The 25,475-nt window shown below is 37.1% G+C and overlaps 1 protein-coding gene and 3 long non-coding RNA genes across 6 annotated transcripts; 2 read left to right on the top strand and 2 right to left on the bottom strand.

The window, feature by feature from the left end:
* Positions 1-782: 782 nt before the first annotated feature.
* On the bottom strand, positions 783-1,584 carry LOC135081173 (uncharacterized). The gene is made up of 3 exons (XR_010259142.1): positions 1,478-1,584; positions 1,309-1,383; positions 783-932 (listed from the first exon to the last, which is right to left on the bottom strand). It is a non-coding gene; the product is annotated as an uncharacterized LOC135081173 (long non-coding RNA).
* Positions 1,585-2,296: 712 nt separating this feature from the next.
* Positions 2,297-4,262, top strand: LOC135081174 (uncharacterized). Its single transcript, XR_010259143.1, has 3 exons — positions 2,297-2,483; positions 3,040-3,111; positions 3,451-4,262. It is a non-coding gene; the product is annotated as an uncharacterized LOC135081174 (long non-coding RNA).
* Positions 4,163-6,241, bottom strand: LOC135081172 (uncharacterized). The gene is made up of 2 exons (XR_010259141.1): positions 6,060-6,241; positions 4,163-4,347 (listed from the first exon to the last, which is right to left on the bottom strand). It is a non-coding gene; the product is annotated as an uncharacterized LOC135081172 (long non-coding RNA).
* Positions 6,242-9,036: 2,795 nt separating this feature from the next.
* LOC135081171 (protein mesh) lies at positions 9,037-24,648 on the top strand. Of its 3 annotated transcripts, XM_063975913.1 has the most exons (22): positions 9,037-9,633; positions 14,658-14,896; positions 15,156-15,362; positions 15,598-15,756; positions 15,988-16,125; positions 16,207-16,375; positions 16,453-16,710; positions 16,798-17,137; positions 17,227-17,508; positions 17,601-17,733; positions 17,843-17,937; positions 18,021-18,139; positions 18,227-18,378; positions 18,465-18,573; positions 18,681-18,817; positions 18,954-19,083; positions 19,321-19,583; positions 20,168-20,272; positions 20,594-20,702; positions 20,968-21,851; positions 22,823-22,974; positions 23,488-24,648. In XM_063975913.1, the coding sequence occupies exons 1-22, from the start codon at positions 9,237-9,239 to the stop codon at positions 23,843-23,845; spliced, it is 4,935 nt and encodes a 1,644-aa protein (XP_063831983.1). In that variant the 5' UTR covers positions 9,037-9,236; the 3' UTR covers positions 23,846-24,648. The 3 variants fall into 3 exon arrangements, with proteins under 3 accessions (XP_063831983.1, XP_063831981.1, XP_063831982.1); XM_063975912.1 differs by lacking the exon at positions 20,968-21,851 and having other exon boundaries at positions 9,058-9,633; positions 22,815-22,974; XM_063975911.1 differs by lacking the exons at positions 22,823-22,974; positions 23,488-24,648 and having other exon boundaries at positions 9,040-9,633; positions 20,968-22,215.
* The last annotated feature ends 827 nt before the right edge of the window (positions 24,649-25,475 follow it).

Here is a 25,475-nt window from a genome sequence, read left to right on the forward strand (position 1 = left end):
CTCTTAATTTTGGTGTAAGGAAAATCTAAAAAACTGCTGGACAAAATTTAATGTCTTAATCATTTTAGAAACAGTATAAGTTTCCAATAAATTTGATCTATAATTAAAGAATAAAAATACACAAATAACAATTTCCACCAAAATTAGGCAAAAATATGCACTTGTTGAAATTCACCCATCTCCACTATGTTCTTCTGACAAATGTTCTCATATGTGATTTAATTCTTTAGTAAAGAAATCACTGAAATGCATGGATGCGAGCGGCGCAGGACCGGTCTTACTGGAAATCCTTGAGGGAGGCTTTTTCCAGCAGTGGACGTCTTTCGGCTGAAACCAACGAACGAACGAAAGAAATCCCAAACATCGATCTTTCCAAAGCTGATTTTAGTTTCTTTTCTTACATTTCTTAGATTCTAGATTCTATTGCGAAGCACAGCTTAATGCAACTGCCACAATAACTACATTAACTTATATGTGAAGCTTTTGTTGGTAAATGACTTTTTACTTTGCTTCAATAAAGAAAATAATAATATGTCGTTTTAGAACATAAAACATAAGTACCATAGGTACACTTCATTAAAACAAATGTAAGTCTTAATTATTCGATAGCTGCGTCTGAATAATGTGACTTCCATGTAAAATTACTGTATGTAATATTAGAAAAGTGCAAGTTAAATACTTTAATAATAGTAAAAGATTCTTTACTCATGTGCTATCGACGTTATAAGTTAGGTATCTATTTATTTTTTGTATTGTAGGGTACAATTTCAAGTCAAAGTCAAAAGAAAATCAAGTAATTTAGAGCACCATTTTTATTTCATGAACAACTAAAACATAATATGTGAATTAAACTAGAATTTCAGATCCATCCAAGAGCCACAGCACGTTTCTTCATTCTAGTGAGCGAGGTCCTCTTTATTAACAGCAACCACCTTGAAAGAAGGGAAAAATAAGTTCATCTAGTTAAATTGCGATACTAGTTATAGGGATACTACGAGTATTTATAAGTACCAAGGACTTTGCCATACTATCTTTAATACCTAAGAAGTAGAATTCCCTACAGATAAGCCTCATCATAACATTAGCGTATAGGCATCATCTAAGCAAAGCCCTCTATGATAGATCACTGAACCCATAGGGTGAGATGTGTCTAAGAGGTAGTTCTTTTAATAAAGAAAGGAATAAGCAATGTAGAGTTATTAGTATCGGGCTCACTACTAAAATGTTCCCATCATGTGGATGGGAAATATTTCTTCACAAATATAAGGTGCTTAAAAATTTCGAACTAAGTGTGTTCAATGTGCTTACCTGTCTTGGAACAATCTGAGCAGTTGTCTTCACAGGTGCAGTTATCCTTGCAATCAGCCCCATCTTTGCAGGAGTCTGGAATTAAAAAACACAAATCATCATTACAATGCGGATAAGAGAATTATCTAGCTATTTTCTCAACATAAAACATTGTAGGACAATAACTTACCTTTGCAGGGTTCACATGGGGCAGGCATTTTAGTACTGGATTTGGTTGAGGGTAATAGAAGATACTTAAGTTTGAGACGTCGGTGGAATACTACGATTTCCCAATAACAATTTTGGCTTATATACCTACTACAGTACACAAACAAAATTGAGCCAACAAGGTTGTAGTTTAGACCTCGACGTTTTTGTCGCCATTGAAGCATCCACAATAGATATAAAAAATTAGAGCAAATAGTCTTCGTCTTACGTGACAAAGGCGATTAACGAGATTTTTTGTTTTCGATTTCGATTCGTTAAAGTCTATGCATTTACTAATCCGTTCTTAAATTAAAGATTTAGAGAAGATCATGAAATAATAAAGAATTAATGAATGTGCTGTGGTATAAAGGAAACTTTCAGCCAGATTTTCTAACACATAACTACTTTTTAGTCTTATATGCTTTTGACCCGGAAAATGCAGCGTGGTACGTCCTGGATAGACGGATAAGGTAAACGGACGACTTCGTAAAGGTATCAATCAGGAAGGCGCTGGATGCAGGCCGCTACCAACGGGCGATGTGGAATCATTGGTGGAGCCTTTGTTCAGCAGTGGACGTCCTGTAGCTGAAATGATATGATGATGCTTTTGAAACTCATTAAAATGTACCAACTTTACCTAATTTGCAACAATTCTTGTCTGTTTCCATCATTTGTAAAAAAATTAGAATAAAAACAGTCTGTAATCCGAATAACAACGATGCTCAATTGTTCAATGATTGCACTCAATCAATTCGTTACATCTCGTTACTTGATTTCAATGTCATTTTTTACTTACTTTTTGTCAATACCTAATATTCTGTGACGACAATAACTGCACTGTGGACAGTTGCATAGAGGTTTTGTGATACAGAAGTCGTTTCAAAGAGCAATAAATTTAAATATTTGAACACTCAATCACATAGTGTCATATCTACATTTCTAAAGATTTACTCAAGTCTTCATTATGAAAGTGATTGACGACAAATCATGTAAGTTTATAGAGTTGATAACTTTGTAGAGTTTTCGCTTTACCTACTGTCGTGTCGTGACATTTAATTAATTTCTGATAACCTCTACCTATTTTGCAGTTGCGTTATCAATCAATATTTATGATTTATGCGTCAGAAATAATGTTTATGATTTATAACAATTGCGGCGACGTCGTGTATTTCCAGATACTGTAATTTCCGTCTGTAAAGATGTCCTCTGCTATGAAATCTTCCTATTTTTTTCTGGTCCACTTCTTTGCAGGCCCAATGACTGTTATACTTACTTTCTAGATTAGATTTTATGTTTAAGATGTTTTTTTGAAGATCTCTTGACGCTTTGGAGTTCCTAAATTTTTTCAGGTTAATTTCCTTGCGGATCCAATGACCAATTAACATTCCCGGGACTCATTTAAACCTTAGGATTTTATTGCCTGTTTACTTGTCCGCCTTTAGTCAATTCTACAAACCGTCGATCCTACCTAACTAATAATGTTTAAGAGATGCAGTAATGAGTACCTACTACTTAGTACCTACTATCTATCGTTTATTGTTCAAGGTTTTGGCGTTTATGACCCTTGGAAAGATGATTGCGGACCTGGCTGCGATTGTCATGATGTCCGCATTGATAGTGAGTACTTAAAATCTCAAAAACATACCACCTTACTTACTTTTTAGACTTTTGTAACTAACCATACTCACATAAAACAAAAGTACCTACCTATGTTGTAAGTAGCACAGCACCGGTCGTTATGGAAATCCTTGGGGGAGGCTTTTGTCTAGCAGTGGACGTCATTTGGCTGAAACGCACGAACGAATCTATGTTTTGTTGCACTAATTGCACTTAGGTATTGAAAAGTACTTGTATAAGCTAACCTAGCTCTATAATATTCATCAAAATAAAATTAGGTACCTACCTTATCTGTAATGCATTATCGAGACACATTAATATTTATCTGTTTGTTTACAGGTACAACTTGCATGAAGTGAAGAACAACTGTAGATATTAATTATACTTTGTTAGTAAAATCATCTTAGTTTAGTTAATTTATTTTTGTTGTTATGCGAACTATTCAGGGAAACAATAAAAAACTTTAGTGATGTGATGATTAATTTTATTTCACACAGTGAATGTGTTACACCAAAAAAAAGGAACAGCATAAAATGCATTGTTGATTTACAGTAATAAATTACACGATCAATTGGAAACCAAAAGCTTGAAACAATAGCTATTACACTTTAGATAACGGGCTATGTTGTCATTATTAAAAATAAACAGCAACAGTATCAGTAGGTAAACGATAACAACTGAAGATGTATGTTTTTTATAACGTTTCATGGACATGATCATTTTTAAGATTTCACAAATATGGCTTTGGCTCATGTTATGAAATGACTTATTATATTCTACATATAGATACGATGATAAACAAATACTTAAATCACATTAATTGAGACACAGCCACTTCATCTTCAGTTCATTTAGTCTTCACAGCTTGCTCTTGAGCACGAAGATTCTTTCATTCATTTAACAGTCAAATGAAGGATTTGGCCTACTTTCTCAGATATCTTGGGGAGGATTACTTACAGTATTTAAATGAACAGAAATAGACGCCGAAAACATCCAAAAAAAGCCCTTTTTACACACATTTTACATCACGTATGTACGAATTTGGAGGAGCTGTGTCTCTTTTGTTGTCCTAAACACTAAATACATAACTATCATACAGTTGTATTTGAGCCATTATCCCCTACTTTTTGGGGGCTGCGCAGGAGTCGCCGCTGCAGGTCGACTTCTTGGCAGCGCAGTTGCACGAAGAGTCACATTTGCAGTTCTGGCAGCACTGCGATGCTGTGCATTTGCAATCTGTCAAGGAAGAGAATGATAAAATTTATAGAAATAGAAAATCTTTGTTCAACACAAAATAAACAAAAAGAATAACAGAATTAAAATATACACGTCATATATCTATTTTGTGCCAAAAAGGCACCCTGATTGGCATTTGACTGAACGCATTTTTGATCAATACCATGCTAACCGAGATACCTATGAACATTACTAAAGACTCTTGTAGTTTGCTATTATATGTATAATAAAAAAGTTTTTGAAATTTAAATATTTTGTAGAAATGTAGAGCGTGAAGCTTTACGTTAAAATATGTCTAAATGACTACTATTTTTCAGATTGGCTAAAGCATAATCAACACCTTCTAACGATTAATAAATAAATAATAAATAAATAACGTTTTACCACCTTAGGGGTGGAGTTTCGTAAAATCCTTTCTTAGTGGATACCTACGTCATAACATCTACCTGCATGCCAAATTTCAGCTTGATCCGTCCAGTGGTTTGGGCTGTGCGTTGATAGATCACTATTTCAGTCTGTCAGTCAGTCAGTTAGTCACCTTTGAGTTATATATAATTGAGATATTTCAGCATGTCTAATATTACACTTTAAAGCATAACTAACAGCATTACCCAGGTAATTAGCAAATCGATAACATCGAAGGCTGCCATTGTTTATAAACAACCTACTGAAAACACGAAATCGCTCGAAACTTGACCATTGTTTAGTTCTTGTTAGAATGTTAAGCTTAGCTGAGCTAAAGTCAAAATAAAGATGAAGTTTATAAATAATGTAACACCCTGAGCAACTTAGTTTCGCGAACTTAATTTTAATACACAAGGTAACTAAATACTTAGGTATTTATGTATACAATTTCCAGTAGTATATAATTATTTATGTATACAATTACCAGTAGTAAAATGCAATTCCTAATAGGTTTTGGTATGCATTAACTTCATCAAAAATTCAAAATGCAAAGATATATTGTGTGCAAACTTGATTTTAGTATTTTTAAAGACCTGTGCCTTGATATCTATGTTTTGTGGTATCAAATACCCAAGGCAGAACCATAATAAAGTTGAATCTTGTGAAGTATGCTCTCTCTACCTATCTAGACAAAAGCAATAAACATAGATTCTCTATCTCAGTTTACCGTGATATCAATATTAAGATAGTATGACACTAAATATAATTTATTATCTACCGATATTAGTACAGATAGAATAAGTAGAGTTGTAAGGTTTCGAATATACACCAATATTATCTTAGGCTGAAATTACAACGAATGCCAACAAAAACAATTTATTTTGAAGGACAGTGAGAGCTTTGAGCGAACTTGTTTATTGTCATTGAGAAGGTTGTTCGGCGGTCAATTATCTCCACTGACCGTGAGTCCTCCAATGTTATTAAAGGACAAATACTTAGAATTCAAAGGAGTTGCAAAGAAACGCTTATTTAGTTTAGGTGTGCAAAAACCAACACGAAAATGCATTTTTTTATTATACTTAATTTCTATTTAATTGCATAATTATTATTTTATCTTTTAAACAAATAACCCCTAATTTACTGAAAGACTCTGAAACTTCTTAATTAAATAAACAAAACATTGACGGTCAAAAGTAGATTTCGCTGTGAAGAAACAAGACAAAAAGTGTTACGATTTAAAATAGGGTATCTTAAAGGACTCAAGGTATTTCTTGGTATAAAGGGCTAAGAATCAAAACACTACTCACTGTCTCCACAACCTCCGCAAGGCATCTTGTTTATTCTTGCAAAAACTGAAGTACTCGATACACAGGTGCAAGCCGACGCAGCGTGACGGTGTGTGGCGGCGCCGGCGCACCCGTGCACTTTATAGTGCAGAACCGTTCGGACATAGAGATGTGTGTTCGGATAATATTTGCAAGCCATCAATCAATACCTAAGTTAAACCAAATATTTATATAAAGAATGTTAGTTACAAGTAACACTTATTTTGCTTCTACGTTCAATTAGGTATTCAGTTTTTCGTAGTCTTCCATTATTATTGAACTTTGTAATTTTTAAATATTAAAATCTTGATTCTACATCATCATCATTTCAGTCATATGGATTCATCATTTCAGGATGTCCACTGCTGAACATAGGGCCTCCTGAAATGATTTCCACAAGGGCCTGCATATACGAGTACATCGCCTTCTTGCTACCTTTATGAAGTCGTCGGTCCACCTTGTGAAAATCTGGATTATTCAAAGAAAGTTTGGTTGAAATAGAATGGCAACTTACTGCAGCTATACCTACCTAATTTGCAAAGATTCCTTGTATTTAGAACGCATCTTATAGTATTTTTAGGTGTAGTATTTTAGGTGAGATGATGAGAATGGTGAATGGCTTAAGTAGCTTATGCTTAAAAAAGAACTGTTACGTCAAACTTTCGGATAAAAATATCCGACCTCTGTACAAACATCCCTAGTCCATTTTACTTACATTTACGTACGTCGTAGGAGCTCTACATTGTAAGACGATTAGCAGCAATTGAAAGTAGGTTTCAAACGAATGCACCTTGACCATTGCTTGGTACCTTCAATCGACATCTTAAATGTAGTGTACAAAGCCAGCAATGGATGCATGATAGATATTTTGCGTCTTGTTTGTTAGCAAATGTCCAACAATTGGTAGAATTAGGGCCGTGTGGTTTATTTTGCACTCGGTTTGGAGTTGTCCTCTTATTGTTGTGTACGATAAATGTCAACTGCTTTTGGCCCTTATATCAAATGCAATAAGGAACATAAATTTTAATGTGTGCTTGAATTTTCTCGAGTGGTGCAAGTTTACTTTTGCATGGACAGATAACATTGTTATGTGCGCGTGTATGTATTTGTATCGGTTAAATATGTATCTTTAAACTATTACGTTAAAGTTGGTTTCTACTATAATAGTTACATATCTCATACGTATCTTAAGTAGGTTTTGATTATGCGTTAGCACCTACTTTGGTATGGTAGGTCAGAGTATGTCAGTTATAAAAGGGAAATTTAAGGGCACTTAACATAATATTCTAATCCACTTCCCCAACCCGTTCGGCCAACGTGGGGAGTGTAGGCCAAACCTGATGATAAACATGTCTTAAATATTACTCTTCGGCACAAAATATCAAATGGAGATGAAAAGAAGATCACTAAGGAAGTTGAACTTTAATTTTGAACTCCTCCTATGTTCTTCTGATTAATTTCGTCGAGTCCAATGACAGTTTCATTTTCCCCCGGGATAAACTTGTCATTCACTGGTTGGGTTTTTATTGGCGGTCATGCTATAGATCAGTCTTTCCCAAAGTGGGCGATAACGCCCCCTTGTGGGCGCTGCAGGCTTAAAGGGGGGCGGTAAGAGACCCAGAAAAAAATCGGGACGTTGTGTAGAGGCTTGGGAGGCGTCATCTACTAGGAGGACTCTTAGACATCGACTGAGCTCGACTCTTGACTACAAAAATGGGGGGCGCTAAAAATAATTTATTCTCAAAGTGGGCAGAAGACTAAATAAGTTTGGGAACCGCTGCTATAGATCATTCATTACCGTATGCGTATACATATACAGGGTGCCCCAAAAAGTAGTGTCAAGCGGAAGGCCAGAGATGATCTCACTAGGGCTACGCAAATCACCGTGACTTTTGATAGTTTTCGAGTTACAATTTATTTTTTACAACATAGAGGATTTTAGTTTACATTCGTGTTATGAATGTAAATATTTCTGAATCAGGGAGGCCTAGTATTAATCTAATAATAATAAAAAAATCAGGCATGTAACTGTAGTCTGTACTATTCGCGCCACAGTGACCAAAAAAGTGCCTAAGCACAAATTTAAAGCAATCATAACTCGATAACTATCAAAAATCGCGTAACATATTACATGGGGTGATTTGGATAGCCCTAGTGATGCTCTACCTCTGGTCTTCGGCTTGACACTACTTTTTGGGACACCCTGTATAATATGTATACGCGCATGCTGTAAAGGCTATACAACGTTACAGCAGTGGGAACGAGAGGTGGGAATAGTCCCGTAAGTAAGTAATTAATTGCGTAATATGTTTGTAATCAAACATCCGCCATGACAAATCTTTTCCTTCCGAAAAGGAAGTACCTAACTACTGATACTACATACAAGCTGAAAAATTCATGAATCATATCACTATTCTAAGGAATCGTATGAAAAACAAACTTATCTACGTGATACCGTAGGTTCTTATCGATTTCGTAGTCGATCACAATGTTCTTTATTTGCAAAGAAAATACCTGTTTGAGCTAAGTAAATTCCATTGCCATAAGTAATCTAATGGTCCCATGCAGTCCGCGATACAGAGCAATTGTAGCAACAATGTTTGAAGTTGAAAGATACTGTTGTGTCCTAATTTAGCACTAAAATTCATAAAGCGTTTTAAATAAATATGACTCGCAAGTGGCAGTTTTGTCAAAATTACATTTAATAAATAAATCCGCCGCAAAATATTACTTTTTAAAATTACCTACTTTTGGATAACCATTGATAACCTTTTGGACAAAAACATACTTACAAGAATACTAGGTATTTAAGTGATAACAATTAAGACGAAACAAACAGCTTTAATCGACATTAGTAATAAACCAACTGTCGTTCAAATTGTACACTCTCCGACTCGTTGAAGTACGAAGTAGCACCTCAAAAACAGAGCAAGTAAATTCATATAGGGCTACGTGGATTAGGACAGAGAATTTGGCGCACCTAACGTTCCTATTTATTATCTTATCATATCTCTAGCTGATAACACCATTATCAATGAGCACACAAAGCACCTCACTCCAGTCGACCACTACAATTGCGAGGCACCTGTTGTTGCAGAAAAAACTGATAACGGAACTAAAGAAAATGATGTGATGAAAGATAAAAAAATCGATTGAACAATGGGTGTTAAAGTTTTAGTTTTAGCCGCGTTTCTAGTTATAAGTGCAAGTGTATACGCTCAGGACGTTGTAGACAATGTGACAGACAGAACTGTTGATGAATTATTATTAGATGTGGACCCAAAATTAGAAGTTACACCGCCGACGGAAGAATTGCCGCAGCCAAATGATGAAGTGCCTGAAGAATCGGCAGTTGAAGTGATAGCAGATGTTCCGGCGGCTGAATTGGAGATTCGTAGTGGGAAGTACCAGCTGAACGATGGCTTGGTGGGTGAGGAGCCAGTGGAACTGGAAGCGGTGGCCAATGTCGAACCGGATCCAAATGCTGAGCAGAGTGAGAGGCAACTCCTATACTCACCTGACTCAACGATGAACACCAATTATAATAACGAATACGGTAAGTCCATAATCATTTCATGACAAAACCCAGCATTGATAATAACAATCCAAAGACAAAACTATTCGATCATTGGATTCTAAACAGTTATCAGAGTGATATCGCTGATAAACAATGGTGGAAGGCGCCATTTTGACAAAATTGCGATACCGTTGTCCAATTACTATTATACGTACTTCCAAGCAAAGAATCATTTAGAAGGGAAAAAGAGATTTTTCCAATGAAGCTCATATTGGTCCTTCGAAACATCTTTATAACAGTAGATAAGTATGATGACGGGCGTGGCAATTATACAGCTACTATCATGAGTCACGCTTTTGTAAATGTAGGTACATTTTAGGAATATACATTCTGCCTGATCATCATCTTCCATCAGGTGACATGTAGACCAAGAGCTCCTCCGTTGTGTGTAAAAAATACATAACAATTATCTTTTACACCACAATGTTCAATCATACAAAAGCTTAAGTAAGATGCCTTCAAAATAAATTGTATCCTTAAAATGTATCATAAAAGGCACAAACGACATGTCTGATGAAGTAGTAAACGATCCTCAGCTTAGATTTTTCAGCCTCTTGCTTATTTAGATTTTAGAATCTTGGTGAGTGTATAGTATAATTACATGCATTGTACCTAATTGGCGTGTACTTTACAGCATTCAACGTAAATCTTGTGACTCATAGGTACCTACTTAACAAGCTTGAGCTGTGTGTGTCATTAAGTACACATTTAACATCCACGTTCATTGACATAGCTTCATTAGTGTTTTGTTTTACTATAAAGGGTGGAAACGATAAGTGATCTCACTACTGATCCTGAAAGTGCTTCACGAGCGATAATTATTTAATTTAAAAAATTTACACTTCTAATATTGTGTGGCTGGCATACATTTAGTATGGAGGCTGGAAACATTGAATTTTCGGATCGATCCAGTTTATTTCGTAACTTATTATTGATACCGTTGGATAGAGCTCGTGAAGCACTTTCAAGATCAGTAACCAGTTTTTGGATATCTTGTATAGTTTAGAAATAATCGAGTGAGATCACTTATCGTTTCCACCCTGTATACTTAAACATTTCTGGTGGATGTTCTATTAGTCTCCATAAAGCAACATCCGTTTTATTTCATTTAGGTAGTTCCTTCGAAACTTCATAGCGTTGTTTGCCAATGCACTTCCTAAGTAATTGTCCACATGAATTTACAAATTGAGTAACATTACCTTGGACTTTTACTTAACGCCATCTAGTTCTAAATGTTTACTCTTGGGTAGGTGCCCATTACCCATACATTTCTACATTAATTATCCAATTGGGCAAAAACAATTCAAAGTTAAACATTTTACGCTGGACTGATCAAAGGGTCTGTCAGTGAAAAAGGTCTGTTGTGATACCCTACTTTACATACTTACCTACTATGCTATTCTTTCTTTATTTCTAACTTTATAACAATGACGGGTACACTATCATAATTGAGGTTATTTTTCGCGGCTCGGAGGCTTATCGCCCTTATCAGTGATAAGGGCCGCACCTTAGCGCCCGTTGAACTAATTACTTCAACAGTTTAACATGGCCAACTGATATTTAACAGGCACGCGATGTCATAAATTAACTAACAAACTGAAAAATAGAGCATTTCAGATTAAATTAATTAAATTGTTTAATTGTGTATAATACTGTATCTCATGTTGATAGCCCAATAAAATAAATAAATAAATAAATAAATAAATAAATAAATACTGACTCTACCATTAATTTCAAATTTATTTTTGGCACGAAGAAAATTCGACTGTTGGTAGAATAGTGAATAGGCACTTTCAGGGCAGACAGATATTATGCCTACCATCCTAGAATGCATCTCATCTCTCAATTGCAGTCAAATACCTGCATTGTTCAGCATAAAAAAACTGAAAATTTTTCAATTTATCCCAGACTAAACATGTTGAACTTAAACATTTATCATCATCATCATCATGTCATTTAGTCTCCCCTGCAGGAGGATGACCTTTGTAATTTACCAGAGGCAAAAGGAATTCTTATTCATTAGTTACAGTTGCAATGCATTCCTAAAACTAGCGTTTACTTTTACGTCGCACTTAGTAAAATACCATAAATCATAGCAAAATCACTGTAATGTTTTCATGAACCCTCAACTGTAATGTTTTCATTAAAATCTGTACCGCATTTACATTTTGGCGCCCAACTTGGTAGTAAAGTCAATTCAGTAAACTTAAGTAAAGATTTCAGCAGACTAGAGATGTTGCAACGTTTACAATAAGTGAGTTTATTTCGTGATTCGTGAGTCACTAAATACTACAATAGTGTTGTTAAAACACTTTGTATTTATGTAAGAAACGATAGCAGAAACTATTAATTGCTACTACCTACTGAATATTAGATTCATTGGTTTTCTGCAGACTCTTAATGCATTTAAACTCACTCAGAATGTTGGTCGCTATCTGACACCTACAAAGATTCATTGTTTTGATAAGTTTACTAGAATGATCGAACTGAAGAACTAGGTAATTTACATTTACTGCATACATTTTGCAGCATAATGTACCTATATCTCCCGAACTTTTATGTAGGTACTAATAAGTAGACATATTAATAATGAAGTTCACCATAAAATGAAATTGTATGATTCAGAATGTGAAGCACGCACTGTTTGCTTTAGATAATGATGAAACTACTTATGTCGGATGATTAATAAAAGGTTTCAACATTCCTACAGGCCTACTCACGTAAGCTGTATTATATTTATTTTACATTGTACAGTATTTTATTTTTACTTAAGTTCTGAGTAATCATTGCGCTGAAAATGCTGAAAAAGGAACTAAACTTCTGTAAAACATAGGTATCTTTACTCTGACGTAGATTATCTTCTTATGAATCATCATATTCATCACCATCATCATCATCATAATACACGCACCTTTTAATTACACCGTACTCTTAAAGGTCGTCTGGCAAATAAGGCTCTATTTATGCTATTGTGGTTTACTCAAGTAGGTACTTAGGTACTAAATATTTGTTTTACGTGCATTGAGTTGAAAAGTTTAAAAATTACACTTTTAAGATTGGCCTATGATTTTGACCCAAAAACATTGTTCATGCCAGTGCTGCAGTGCCAAGATGAAGTCATGTTGATTGTTGACTGAAACGAGTTTGGCAATTGTCTTTGTTTGCTCTTTGATAACTGAAGAGCCCTTATCTGCTCTTAATTAATTACAGCAAGGTTTACGCACAAAACGAATATTTACAAGATTATGAAACTTATGGCAGAACTCTCCAAGTGATGTTGGAAAAATATTTGAAAGAATCATTGATGTTCGGCCCAAAATCCGTGGGATTTGTTCCATTCTCACTTTAGGAATACTCCAACGTACTTGTATATTTAAACCCATGCAGTGCACATTATGTAAGTGATTGAGGATGTCCGGAGAAAAGTATGTGGAAATATAATAATTATTTTATATTTCCCAACTCGTCTGGCTAGCGCGTGGAGAGTGTCTTGTCTACGCAGTAGGCCTCTATTTGCCTGTAGTAAATTATAGAGAGAGAGAGAGAGTTTTCTTGGACACTACTTTTAAATGACCTGACGATGACTATATTTTCTGTCTTAATAATTAAATCTATTTGAGATTTTATATTGGAAAGTCTGAAAACACGTCTGTCTCAGTTGGGACTTGAGCCTTTCGCTTTCGTGTGGCTGAACTCATATCCTAAAATAAATATTTTATTGTAAGTGTTGTATATTTCCTAACTACATTCCAAGTATCCATATCATCGTCATGCCAATAAAGTATACATCAACAAGTATACATACAAGTATACATCGTCATGCCAATAAATACAAAAACTGGTCTAGTCTAGGTGATAGGGTTACCCAAAATTATTCATAGCTTTCGTGAAGTTCAATCATGAAGTAGGTACTTATCTCATACGTCATTCCGTTTCAATGGAGCTAACAAATAAACGTAAAGTATAAATAATTTAATCATCGGTAGCAGTTATTAAAGTTCCATGAAACAAAGAGGCCAAGTCAAGTTGCCTGACATCACCGTACGAGGAATTACTGAGCTGTCCGATAAGCTATCAATACATATCACGTATCGTATCGAACATTGACGGTTTAATACATATTGTACCTGTGTAAAGGAATTTGAATAGGATTACAACTTGTTTGTTAGTATTGCAAAATTAAAATTATGGTCACTTTGTAGGCTCGAAAGAAAATAGAAAACTTAAAAAAAGAAAATAGTTAGACTTGAATACATTACTAGTTCATTAATTAATGTCTGACATCAGGAGCAACCTCAGTTGTAACAACTCACTCTTAGAAACAATAGAAGAAGAAGAAATCAACCTAATAATGATATCGTAGACAAAACAATGCCTCATTCTCGTAAAGATGGATTTACACTAAAATAAGTAAAGGTTAAAAGAGCAATAAAACATGTTACTCACTCGTCTACCTACTCGTAGGTACTCTGTACGATTTGCCAGCATCCAGATGATGCTGTACTCTGCGGTCAGGTCAAAGTAATCATACATTAAGTATGACCGCAGACCGCATCTAGTATGACAAGTCTTTGTAGCTGTGATGTTTCGGTCTTCTACAGACAAGGATAATAGTCAAAATTGGGTAACCCAAATCTCAAGTCAACCTCAAGTCTGCAAGCTTTCAAGAGGAGAGCGTATCTTCACCTTAAAGGCCGGCAACGCACCTGTAACGCCCCTGGGTCTGAGGGTGTCTATGGGCGACGGTAATCACTTACCATCAGGTGATCCGTCTGTTCGCTTGCCTCTTGTCACATAAAAAAAACCCTTAACTAAGGCTAACAGAGCCCACATCAATTTGAACTTATGCTGTGAAGATACGGTTGAAAACCAATGACTTTTTTTTTGCCTGGTTATGGGACAATATACACGTAAATTTTTGTACAGAACATTGTTGTGTGTGCAATAAAGTCTTTAAATAAATAAAATAAAATAAATTGTAATAATTTCCCAATAATTTTCAGCACGCATCGACGGAAGAATACTCCCTGATATAACCTACCAGAACAATGGGCAGGCTTACATCATCACCGCCCAGCGCCTCCAGCAGATCAGGGCTAACTTCCTCTACTGGTTCTACGACCAGGGCGGCAGCGAGAACATCGGAGACTACCAGAGGGATATCCACACATCCACCCCGCAGATCCATAAGAACTTCAACTTTCAGTTACCCTTCTTTGGGTTCAGATTCAATTATACGAGGGTAAGTCACATTTTCACGAGAACAGGCTCAGCTTTATGTCACTAACTAAAAATGAATAGCTTGAAATGGTAGAGTACCTAGGTAGTTTGAAAATATGGAGTAGGCAAATAAGATGGTAAGGATTTTCTATCATAAATTTTAATGGTGAAAAAATCTTAAACAGTAAATAATGCAGTCCATATTTTAACTTGATAACAAAATTGTCCAGAAAATGTTATGTTTTGAACTTTCATTTTATATCACTCATTTTCTGTTCCAGCTCTCCATGAACGGGTACATCTACTTCAGCGATCCCCCAGACCATTACACCTACCCTCTCTCCTTCCCCATGCGGGACTGGCCGAAAGTCAACGATCCTTCCTTCATCGGTATCTTCTTCAGCAAGTGCCGAATCGGCAGCATCAGACCCACCGACATTGACCAGAGAAGAGCTGGCGTTTACTTCAGATTGGACAGGGACTTACAGGTACGTTAAACATACAAGTATGGGGTATTAGAGATACACGATGCATTGCGGCGTCGCACCGCAAAGATTCCACCATAAATTGCCGCACCACTTGGCTCGAGTGCCCACCACAGATATTTCTATATAAGACCGTACCGCAGTTTCAACGCATCGTGTGCTTTGGCTCTTAGTTCTTTCTTTTGTGCACACAATAATAAACTCTATTCATTTTGATTTAACGCATTGTTTTCTGTAGACTCGTAGAGACCAGCTTGGCGTAGAAATGCGCGAACGCATCACCTGGGACATCCGTGAAGGTGTCATCGGCGCCGAAAACTTCTTCCCAAAACACGCCATCACGATAACCTGGAAGAACATGTCTTTCGCTGGAGGAATTGACAACTCTCTCTTTATGGTAAGCATTATTACCTAACTCAGCAGTTACTGCTGGTATGGCAGCTATGACCAGAAATTAATTTATTTATTTATTTATTTTTAGGAATTACAAACAAATGTGTTACAAAAATTAACTTATCTACTAGACTTATGTATTATTTATGTGGTAACACATCCCACTACGTAATCCACATATTGATGTTAATTAATCATTTTGATGAGACACAATTCATAAACTGTTTTTTTGCAGACTAACACGTTCCAAATGGTACTGGCAACAGACGAGGTGTTCACGTACGCGATCTTCAACTACCTTGAAATCAACTGGAGTTCTCACACAGAAGCTGGTGGTGATACCACCACAGGAGAAGGAGGAGTGCCGGCTTATGTAAGAAATAACAAGTTATTATTCTTCCGAAATATATATAACCGAATTCGATGATAATCCATCCATTTCTATTTCTTGTAGATTGGTTTCAACGCCGGTAACGCCACCCGAAGTTATGAATACAAACCATACTCTCAAGAGTCTGTACTCCGTGATTTGACTGGAAGAGGTTGGGCTAATGGTTTTCCTGGTCGACATATATTTAGAATAGACGAAAATATACTTATGGGAACCTGTAACAAAGATATTGGTAAGTATCTCACCTGCATTCACTATGTAAACTTTCAAATAAAATATACCTACCTTAACCATCATTTTACCCTACAGACGGTGCAAATCTTCCTCTGATGTTCGCCCCCGAAAGTGGTAACATGTTGGGAGGCACAGTGGTGAACATCACTGGCCCTTGTTTCAACCCGAACGACCGAATCACTTGCCGTTTCGATACTGAAGCCGTGGTGGGTGTCGTCGTGGACGTCAATCGAGCCATCTGTGTACAACCTCGGTTTTACCACAATGGTTATGCCAGGTTTGAAGTCGCCATCAACAACGAGCCCTTCAAATGGAAGGGACGCTTCTTTGTAGGTAAGGACCGATATATCTCGTAGTCTACCTATTTCTCAGTGTATTACTATCGTCTTGTCATAATTCTCATAAAACTTTAAATTACAGAAACCCCTGCAACAGCAACTGAAAGAATCTACTTCCCTGACAACGCGATCCACCAGAGGAACCCACCAGAAATCAAAATAACATGGAACCGTTTCAATTTGACGACCAACTTGAACGTCCAGCTTCAAATCAGTTTGTGGGGCTACAAAGAAGTCACCATCAGACCTCAAATGGAGTTCATCGATATCATAGAAATGGGTGTGGCAAATACTGGGGAGTACATCATCAACCCACAGAACTTCAGGAATAGGGACAATCTGATGCACAACGACATGCAATTCGGTTTTTTGCAAATCAATTTGACAACTCCTGAGATATACAAAGGCGTTCAAGTTTCACCGTAAGTGACCATTTTCATTTAGGCTACATCCTAGGTATAGCGAATTCATTAGTTTGTGTTGAGTCAAGATTGTCTTATTAATATTGCAGAATTCTCTGGAGTCGACCAATCCCTCTAGCCTGGTACTTCGGCCCTCAATGGGAGCGTCTCCACGGAACCCGCTGGCCTCAAACCATGTGCAACAACTGGCTCCGAAACGATCGTTTCCTCAAGAACTTTGCTGCTCAAATCTGGGTGTGCCCCTGTACTCTGGAACATGCTTTGCTGGACAAAGGTCGTTTCCTACCAGATCTCGATTGTGACAAAGACACCAACCCAACTTGTAGATATCACTGGGGAGGTGTACATTGCGTCAGGAGTGGAGCGCCAAGGTAAAAGCTTCTTACCAATTATTTAAATTAATAATGATTTAGGTTAGGTAATAATTAGTTTACTGTTTTTCTGACTTATAACTTTTTTCTAGTGCTGAAGGATCAGGTCAACAGTGCTGCTACGATAAGAACGGCTTCCTCATGCTTTCATACGATCAAATGTGGGGATCTAGACCTCACAGGTCACACGACTTCGGATTTACGCCTTACAATGAAGCCAACAAGGTAGGGTGTCTTTACTTATCGTTAATTCTTATCTACTTATTTATACATGATGTACCCTAACTTTGAACTATAGTTTCGTGTTCTTTTTTCAATACTATGAAATTTTCAGGTGCCATCGCTATCCCATTGGTTCCACGATATGATTCCATTCTACCAATGTTGTTCATGGCAAGAAGAACAGGCTGTTGGGTGTGAGACTTTCAGGTATGTTTGTTATCATTTAACATTTTTGCAATGATACCTCCAGAAATGTCATAAATACTCATGATTTGTAATTTTTTGTACAGATTCGAACGTCGTCCATCCCAAGACTGTGTCGCGTACCAATCTCCAGGAGTTGCAGGCATATTCGGAGACCCTCACATCGTCACTTTCGATGACCTTCAGTACACATTTAACGGCAAAGGTATCCACCAAATATTGTATCTATAGAAATCATGCAACAATTTTATATGAGCATTGCTTGATCAATAACATTATATGTTTTTACCAGGTGAATACGTATTGGTGAGGACAGACGACCCTCAACTGAAATTGGACGTGCAAGGCAGATTCGAGCAGGTCGCGAGAAACATTCATGGCGTAGTCAATGCAACCCATCTTACTTCTATCGTAGCTGCATCTAACAACTCTGTTCCTATTGAAGTAAGTATCAGAATATCTTGGCAAGTTTATGTATAGGCACGTCTTCTGTTCTAGATGAAAACTAAATCAAACAATTCTATCAACAGGTCAGGTTACGGCCTCAGCATGCGCAATGGCGATACAGACTGGATGTGTTCGCTGACAATAAACGTGTCTACTTTGACAGGTCTGCTTTGAGGATTCAGTACTTCCCAGGTAAGTAATATTAATGTTATAACTGCAACTATAATTTCCAACTTAACATCCATTTGCTCGATTGATTCTTCTCCGAATATGCTCTAAATTCTGAAATTATATTTTAGGTGTGACCGTGTACCAGCCTATGTACATCCTCAACCAGTCAGAAATCGTGATCATGTTTGCATCAGGCGCTGGAGTTGAGGTTGTAGAGAACAAGGGCTTCATGACTGCCAGGGTTTATCTACCCTGGACGTATATGGTAAGTTTTGGGAAATGATATCCCGGAAAGAGAGAAGAGAAAGAAAGAGAGAAGAAAGAAAAAGAGCCGGATATACATAAAATCAATTTTCTCTATTGTAATGAATACCAATACCTATCTTACCGTCTACTTTCAGAACAAAACTCGAGGTTTATTCGGTAACTGGTCGCTAGATGTAAACGATGACTTCACGCGCCCCAACGGAATTGTGCAACCAATTGATCTCAACAACTTCCAATCGGCACACAGAGATTTTGCGCAACACTGTAAGTAACTAAACCAATCATCATCATCTTCATTTCAGCCGTAAGACGTCCGCTGCTGAACATAGGCCTCCCCCAAAGATTTCCATAATGACCGATTGGTCTTTGGACCGGTTGTAAGTGGACGTCCTACCTGAGAACCTTGCAGCCCCATGTTAAACCAATTAGTTAATTATTTTTTTGCTTTCATTCATGAACTGAAAAAAATACTTGATTTTTCTGACGCATCTTCCGTTTTAGGGCAACTAACTGACCGGGAGCAACGAAATATAGGCGTAGCGTTATTCACAAGAGAATACGGTCGAACTGCGGCGTACTTTAACGACAACACCTTCATACCGAACTTCATACGAGAGCCGGCGGACTTCTTGCCCGCCAACCGGTCGCAGGATGTGGCAAGAGCGATAGACATCTGCCAGGACTCGTACCAGTGTCGATACGACTTCGGTATGACCCTGAATAGGGACATGGCGGAGTTTACAAAGAATTATCTGTCTTCGATTGTAAGTATTTATACGAATATTTCTAGATCTTCAGGTTTTTGTTTTACAGTAACTCATGAATGCAAATAAGTTTGGGATAAATAAATCACACAGAATTCAATTTGAAACGAAACAATGGAGTCTTTCCTGTTGAATTTTTATAATGTAAATTATAACTAACTACACATAACTCAGGAATAATTCTCTGGAAATAGCAGTGTGTCATAAACGTTTAAAGTTATTAGTCGACGGTTACAATACAAGGCCTACAATGGAAAACCAGACAACCTGCATTTCATTTGTTTGTCGAACGTCATAGATGTATTTTATGTCCAAATGAGATTCTCAATGAGATTCTTTGTCTATTAAAGTTATTAAGCGTCAAAACATTAAGTTACCCACTTAACCTGCCTACACATTGAATCGCGTGCCATCTCGGATGCGTCTTGTCGCTATTGTTCTTGTAATTATAATGCATCCAAGGTCTTTAATGCATGGGACAGTCCTTTTATGGCTGCACTCAGTCATAGTTTGGTAGCCATAGCGAATGTTGAACTCGGGTTCGTCGTGTATTTTTTTCTAACTAATCTTGACGCTATTTACAGACGAATATAAAAGAAACGAATGCACGAAGAGTGATCAGTTGCGGTATTTTGGAAACTCCTCGATTTGGGCGAAAGAGTAACTTCTTCTTCACTCCTGGTACTCGGGTGAGTTAGATCTAGGTTTATAATACATAGATTCAAAGTTAACGAACATTAGCATTATCAATATTGGTTTTAGGTAGAAGGTAATACAAAATAGTTCCATTTATTAACCACATCAGTTTAATTTTATAAAAATTACGCAATTTGGTGTAATGTATATTTTAAATTTAATTATTGCGGTATTTAAAACAAAGACAACTTCCCAGTTCAATTTTAGCCCCTAAGTACAGCACAATTAAAGTCGTCCACATAAAGTTGCAAGTATTTTCCTGTTCAAATTATTTGCCAATAATTATGTTTAATAAGGGTTTTCCCGTCATTTAGGTGAACTTCGAGTGCAACCAGGACTTCATTCTGGTCGGGGACAAGCGCAGGGTGTGCGAGGACAACGGCCGGTGGAACCTCCCCGACTATGGGTACACTGAGTGCTTACGTAAGTACCACATAATTTTCTTAGGAGTATCTTTTTTTTCACTTCAAAATATGCATAAAAGCAAATCATTCGTAGTGAAATGCGCGTAAGAAGTTCTTTCTTTCTAGTCATCATAACACTAACCTACCACACAATGTTTAAATAGAACTTCTTCAACCTTAACTTTAGCAAATTTTTTAAATTCATTGTATAATACAGTTTTTGTGATAGGTTGGTGTGTGTATTCAAAAATATTAGTTGCTAAGATTCGTGTTTCGATATCCAGGTAACCAAGAATTCTCTCAGCGCGCCCTATTTCTGACGTGGGGTGTGATAGTGGCAATCATTCTACCTTTGGCCCTCTTGCTCTGCCTCTCGTGGTTCTGGTGCTGGCACAAGCCGCGCTCCGAGGGCAAGGAGGGATTCAGCTTCCAGGACTACCCGCGATCCAAGTCCGCTTCACGGCTCAACCTTCGATCAGCTTCAATGGGAAATATAACCGACACTGCGAAATCCTCCACTTTACGCAGTCAAGACACAGACACCAAACCCAAATTACCCGAAACTCCCACGGAGGAAACTCCCATGAAACCAAGCATGCGGTCCGCTCCGCTACCCCCTGAACCTCAGGACGGGGACAGCTCAGGGCTTGGGTATGCCGACTCTAGTAAAAGCGACTCCGGCAAATCAGACAAGTCTTCCATTCCGAAAAAACGTCGCTACGATAAAACTTACCGAACCAACGAACCCTTACCCAACTTACCTGATGTAGAGTTCCCTGAAAAGCTCTGGGATCTGTCTGAAGAGGACCTGCTTTCGCTTACCTCTCCATCCGAATCTGAATCTAATCGTGACTCTACTTTGACCCGTCCGGCCAAAGACATTGAATACGTGAGCAAACCTCGCCAGACTGGGCGTCATGCTCTTGCCAGTGATTCGGGCTACTCCACAAAAGATGGTTCTGAAGATCCCTATGGTAACAAATATGGGGGCACTTACAGTCCCATTCCTTCTCCAACTTATTCTGAGATTTACTCTCCTGCTGTGAGTCCGACTTCTGACATCAGTCCGAGGAGCACATTCAATAACCCGGGCCTACCAGAAGCCCCCAAGAGTGCCCCTGCTGATGAGATAAAAACGTTCACTCTTCCTCCAGTCCGTGGAAAATCAGTGGAGACTTTAATAGATCCTCCAGTTGCTGAAATGCCGACCTTCAGCAGTCGCTCTACAATGGTGTAGTCCTAGCCCTTGAAGCTAGATAGTTTCTATTACTTAGGACTTTGTAGTTCTGATCAGTTACCACCGTAAAACGTAGACTGTACTTAATATAATCACTGCCCTTGAAATGACAAGCCGTGGGAGTTTTGCGGGGCTCAATCTATAGTATTAATTAAGTATTGATTTTAGATGCACAATTATATTTTTTGCACATATTTAGAAGTTAGATTATAGATTTTTTGTATTTCCCATTGTTGTTTGTGTAATTGTAATTTATGTATTGTTTTATTTATCGATTAAAAATATAAAAACTTTACGTGATGTCACCGTAAGAGGAAATTTCTGTTCCCAAAGGTAGAATGACCCCCTATTCACGTTTTTAAATGTTCTTGAAACTTTTCCATAAAGAAAGCAAGGAATAAAGTCCTCATACCCACAATTTGTGGAATAGAAATTTTCTCGGTCGCGTGATGAGTTTTATTTCCTAATCTGAACGGAGGTTATTGCTTGCTTTCTTATCTTACGTACACAATAGAATTTAGGTCACATAAAGAGGTGAGTGTTGTATTTTTTTATTTGCTTTGTTTCATAGATTAGAGATAAATTCATGATAAACGCATCATATTCATTACTAGGGTTCCGTTATATTTTATTACTAGATAAAGTACCTATTTACCTACTTAATAAATCAATTTGAATGTAACTTGGTGTAACATAGCTTAATCTACAGGAAAATTATAAATGATATTGTTTGAGATTATATAGAGGAAAACCAAAAGTTCGAATTTATCTGACAAACTCAGAAGCTCCTAGAGCATTAGAAATATTTCCAGCAAGCGATGAAACTACTCGAATAAATGAAATACTAACTACTAATAATAATTCATAATGGTCAAATGGTCATCCTCTGAACAGGTAACCAGGAGTACTCTGCCCGCACCCTGGGAGCTACATGGGGCATCATCAGCGCCATCATGGTGCCCATCGTCATCGTGTTCATCTGCATCGGCTGGCGCATCCTCAAGAAGAGGAAGCAGGATGAGAGCGAAGATGACAATGAGTTCATGACCATCAAGTGAGTACTGTCTTGTGTCATGGCAAGTTGATATAAATGACGATTCAGAACTCAATTCAGCTGTAGGTACCTTATACCTATCTATCACTCGATCAGTACCTCTAGCATGAACAACTTTCGTCTTCGAATCGTTTGCGTATTCGACAAAATTCGATACTCTACCTTCGAATTAAACGATAACGTGACAATTTTCACTGTTAAAATAAGTTTCGTGCAACCATTTCTCATACTAAGTTCACTAAGGTTGCTCTTGTAGCTTTCGTAATAAATCCTTTGATGGCGATTCGAATACGCAAACGATTCGAAGATGAAAGATTTTCGTGCTAGAGGTACAGAGTGCCTAAAGTTCATGAGATATAACTGGCTGACAGACGTTATACACATATTAATAGGAACCCCCTGGCGACCCTTTGGGTACAGAAACACTAAAACTATCCCGTTCTCCTCAGTTGCAGGCAAGATTATGGAATCCTATCAGAAGCTGCACCTAAATTACATCCTATTACTTTTCAGGAGCCGACCACTCGACCCGGACGAGTCGGTGAAGATTAACTCTGATGATGAGAGCATTCCTTACAAGAAGGACCTGCCTGAAGACAGCCCTGAGCCCACCGAACCGGTGCAAGTCGCTGACAACAGCACCACCTATCCTTACCAATATGACCAGCCACAGTCTAGTACGCCCTTAGCCCAACAAACTCGGCAGTGGGACGGCCAAGACCAAGCTCTCCCGGGTCAGTCTGACCAGCAGTGGGATGGCTTGCCCCCTCCACCTCCTCAACCAGAGGACCAACAGTGGGCAGATGGGCAGAGACAGCCCCTGAATCAGAATCAGGCAAGGCAGTGGCAGGGCGAGACGGAAATAAATTAGAATAGGTTTAGAAGCACTGCATGCATGATGATGCAGTGATTGATTAGCCCACTGAAAGATTCAAATAATGTTTATAATTTACAAAATAATCTTTAGTAAATAAAATAAAGACCACATAAGTACATAATTATCATGTGAGTAGGTAACTTATGCGCACAAGAAAATAGTACAAAATTTTAAATTTCAAATGTATTGAAGCATTTTGACATTCTTTTGAGTCTTACTAATTTAAGATTACTTTTAAGTGATTTTTAACTATTATTTTTTCGGAATTTTATTTTAAATTGTAAGTGGTAATTATATCTATTATTTTCCATAAATATAACTTAGAATCGCGAAGTTTACGAATTGACGGATGTGTAAGCTGCTCTACTAAAAAGGGGTAATTTTCCCCATATTTCTTTAATTTCATAGCGAGATAAGTTAGCCCACTTACGATCACTATGACCACAGTAAGAGTCATTCGAAGACTAATATCTGAATGAGATGATTGTATACTTTGTAATTTTTTATAGAATTCTTACCGTTATGACAATACCTAATTTAAGTTATTGTAAGTCGGCCTGCTGAGCTTTAGATTTTTGCCCCTTTTGACGTCAATGTATTCGATTATTTGTATCTTTTAAAAATTCACTAATCATGACAAATGAAATCCGAATAATTTCTATGATTTTGTACAGACAGATTACGTATTTATAATGTTAAGTGCCATTACTTATTTATCTTACCCAACGTATTTTACTACTTTTGTTACTTTGTCTTCTTATTATTAAGGTTTTGAGCTAATAAAGATTTGAAATACGTTTGTTAGTTTTTTTGTTGTGCCTTTAACTTATAGCAATAAATAGCGTGATAAAAACTTTATAATGTAATTAGGAACTAAGTTTAATTTAAAATCTATTCAAGCAATATCCTACGACCTACATGACATAGCTACATAGTTAAATCTTTACTTAGCTGCCAAGAAACTATCTGAAATAAAACTTTGTCAAATTAAAGCATAGCTTTAACAACGCCCAATTAAAGCAATTATAATCGCATTTCTAATTACTTCAAGATACCTATGCCTAATGAACAATGGATTTTCGCTTAGGTAGGTGTTTCATTGATTGGAGACAAATTGATTAGATACATACGCATAATTTCATTAAAAGTGTACCTACGTACTTTATACCCATGCAGTTAATTTTAACGAACCTATTTAATTATTATGGTTTTCAAAACACGATCTTTGCTTGGAGGTGTTTTTTACATTCTAAATTACTTACCTACTCTCAGGACGACGTGGAAGGAAGGAACTGGAAGGAGAAAAGGAAAAGAGTAAAATAATTTTATTGAACCCTTTTGCCCTTTTGTCAAAAAAACCGGCCAAGTGCGTGTCGGACTTACGCACAATTTTTTTTTTTAATTTAAGTTATTTGTATGAAAGATTACGCGGTAATAATCGGTTTACGATTTACGAGGTATAAAAAAAAAACTTACTAAGTAGATCTCGTTCAAAACAATTTTCGTTGGTAGTTTTTATAGTAGCGTACGTATAGCCTGACCAGGAACATAAAAACCCTCGCCATGTTGCGGAAAACTAATGGTACTAATTTCTTTTAATGGCAACAGGCCCCCTAGACAAAAC

The sequence above is a fragment of the Ostrinia nubilalis genome, chromosome 19, assembly GCF_963855985.1.
Source record: "Ostrinia nubilalis chromosome 19, ilOstNubi1.1, whole genome shotgun sequence".
NCBI classification, from domain to species: domain Eukaryota; kingdom Metazoa; phylum Arthropoda; class Insecta; order Lepidoptera; family Crambidae; genus Ostrinia; species Ostrinia nubilalis.

Excerpts from the sequence above, each read along its gene's own strand:
- LOC135081171 (XM_063975913.1), top strand. The coding sequence starts at position 9,237 with ATGGGTGTTAAAGTTTTAGTTTTAGCCGCGTTTCTAGTTATAAGTGCA. Across the intron at positions 15,757-15,987 it reads TTGACAACTCTCTCTTTATG|ACTAACACGTTCCAAATGGT; the intron begins GTAAGCATTATT and ends GTTTTTTTGCAG. Across the intron at positions 19,084-19,320 it reads CAGAGATTTTGCGCAACACT|GGCAACTAACTGACCGGGAG; the intron begins GTAAGTAACTAA and ends CTTCCGTTTTAG.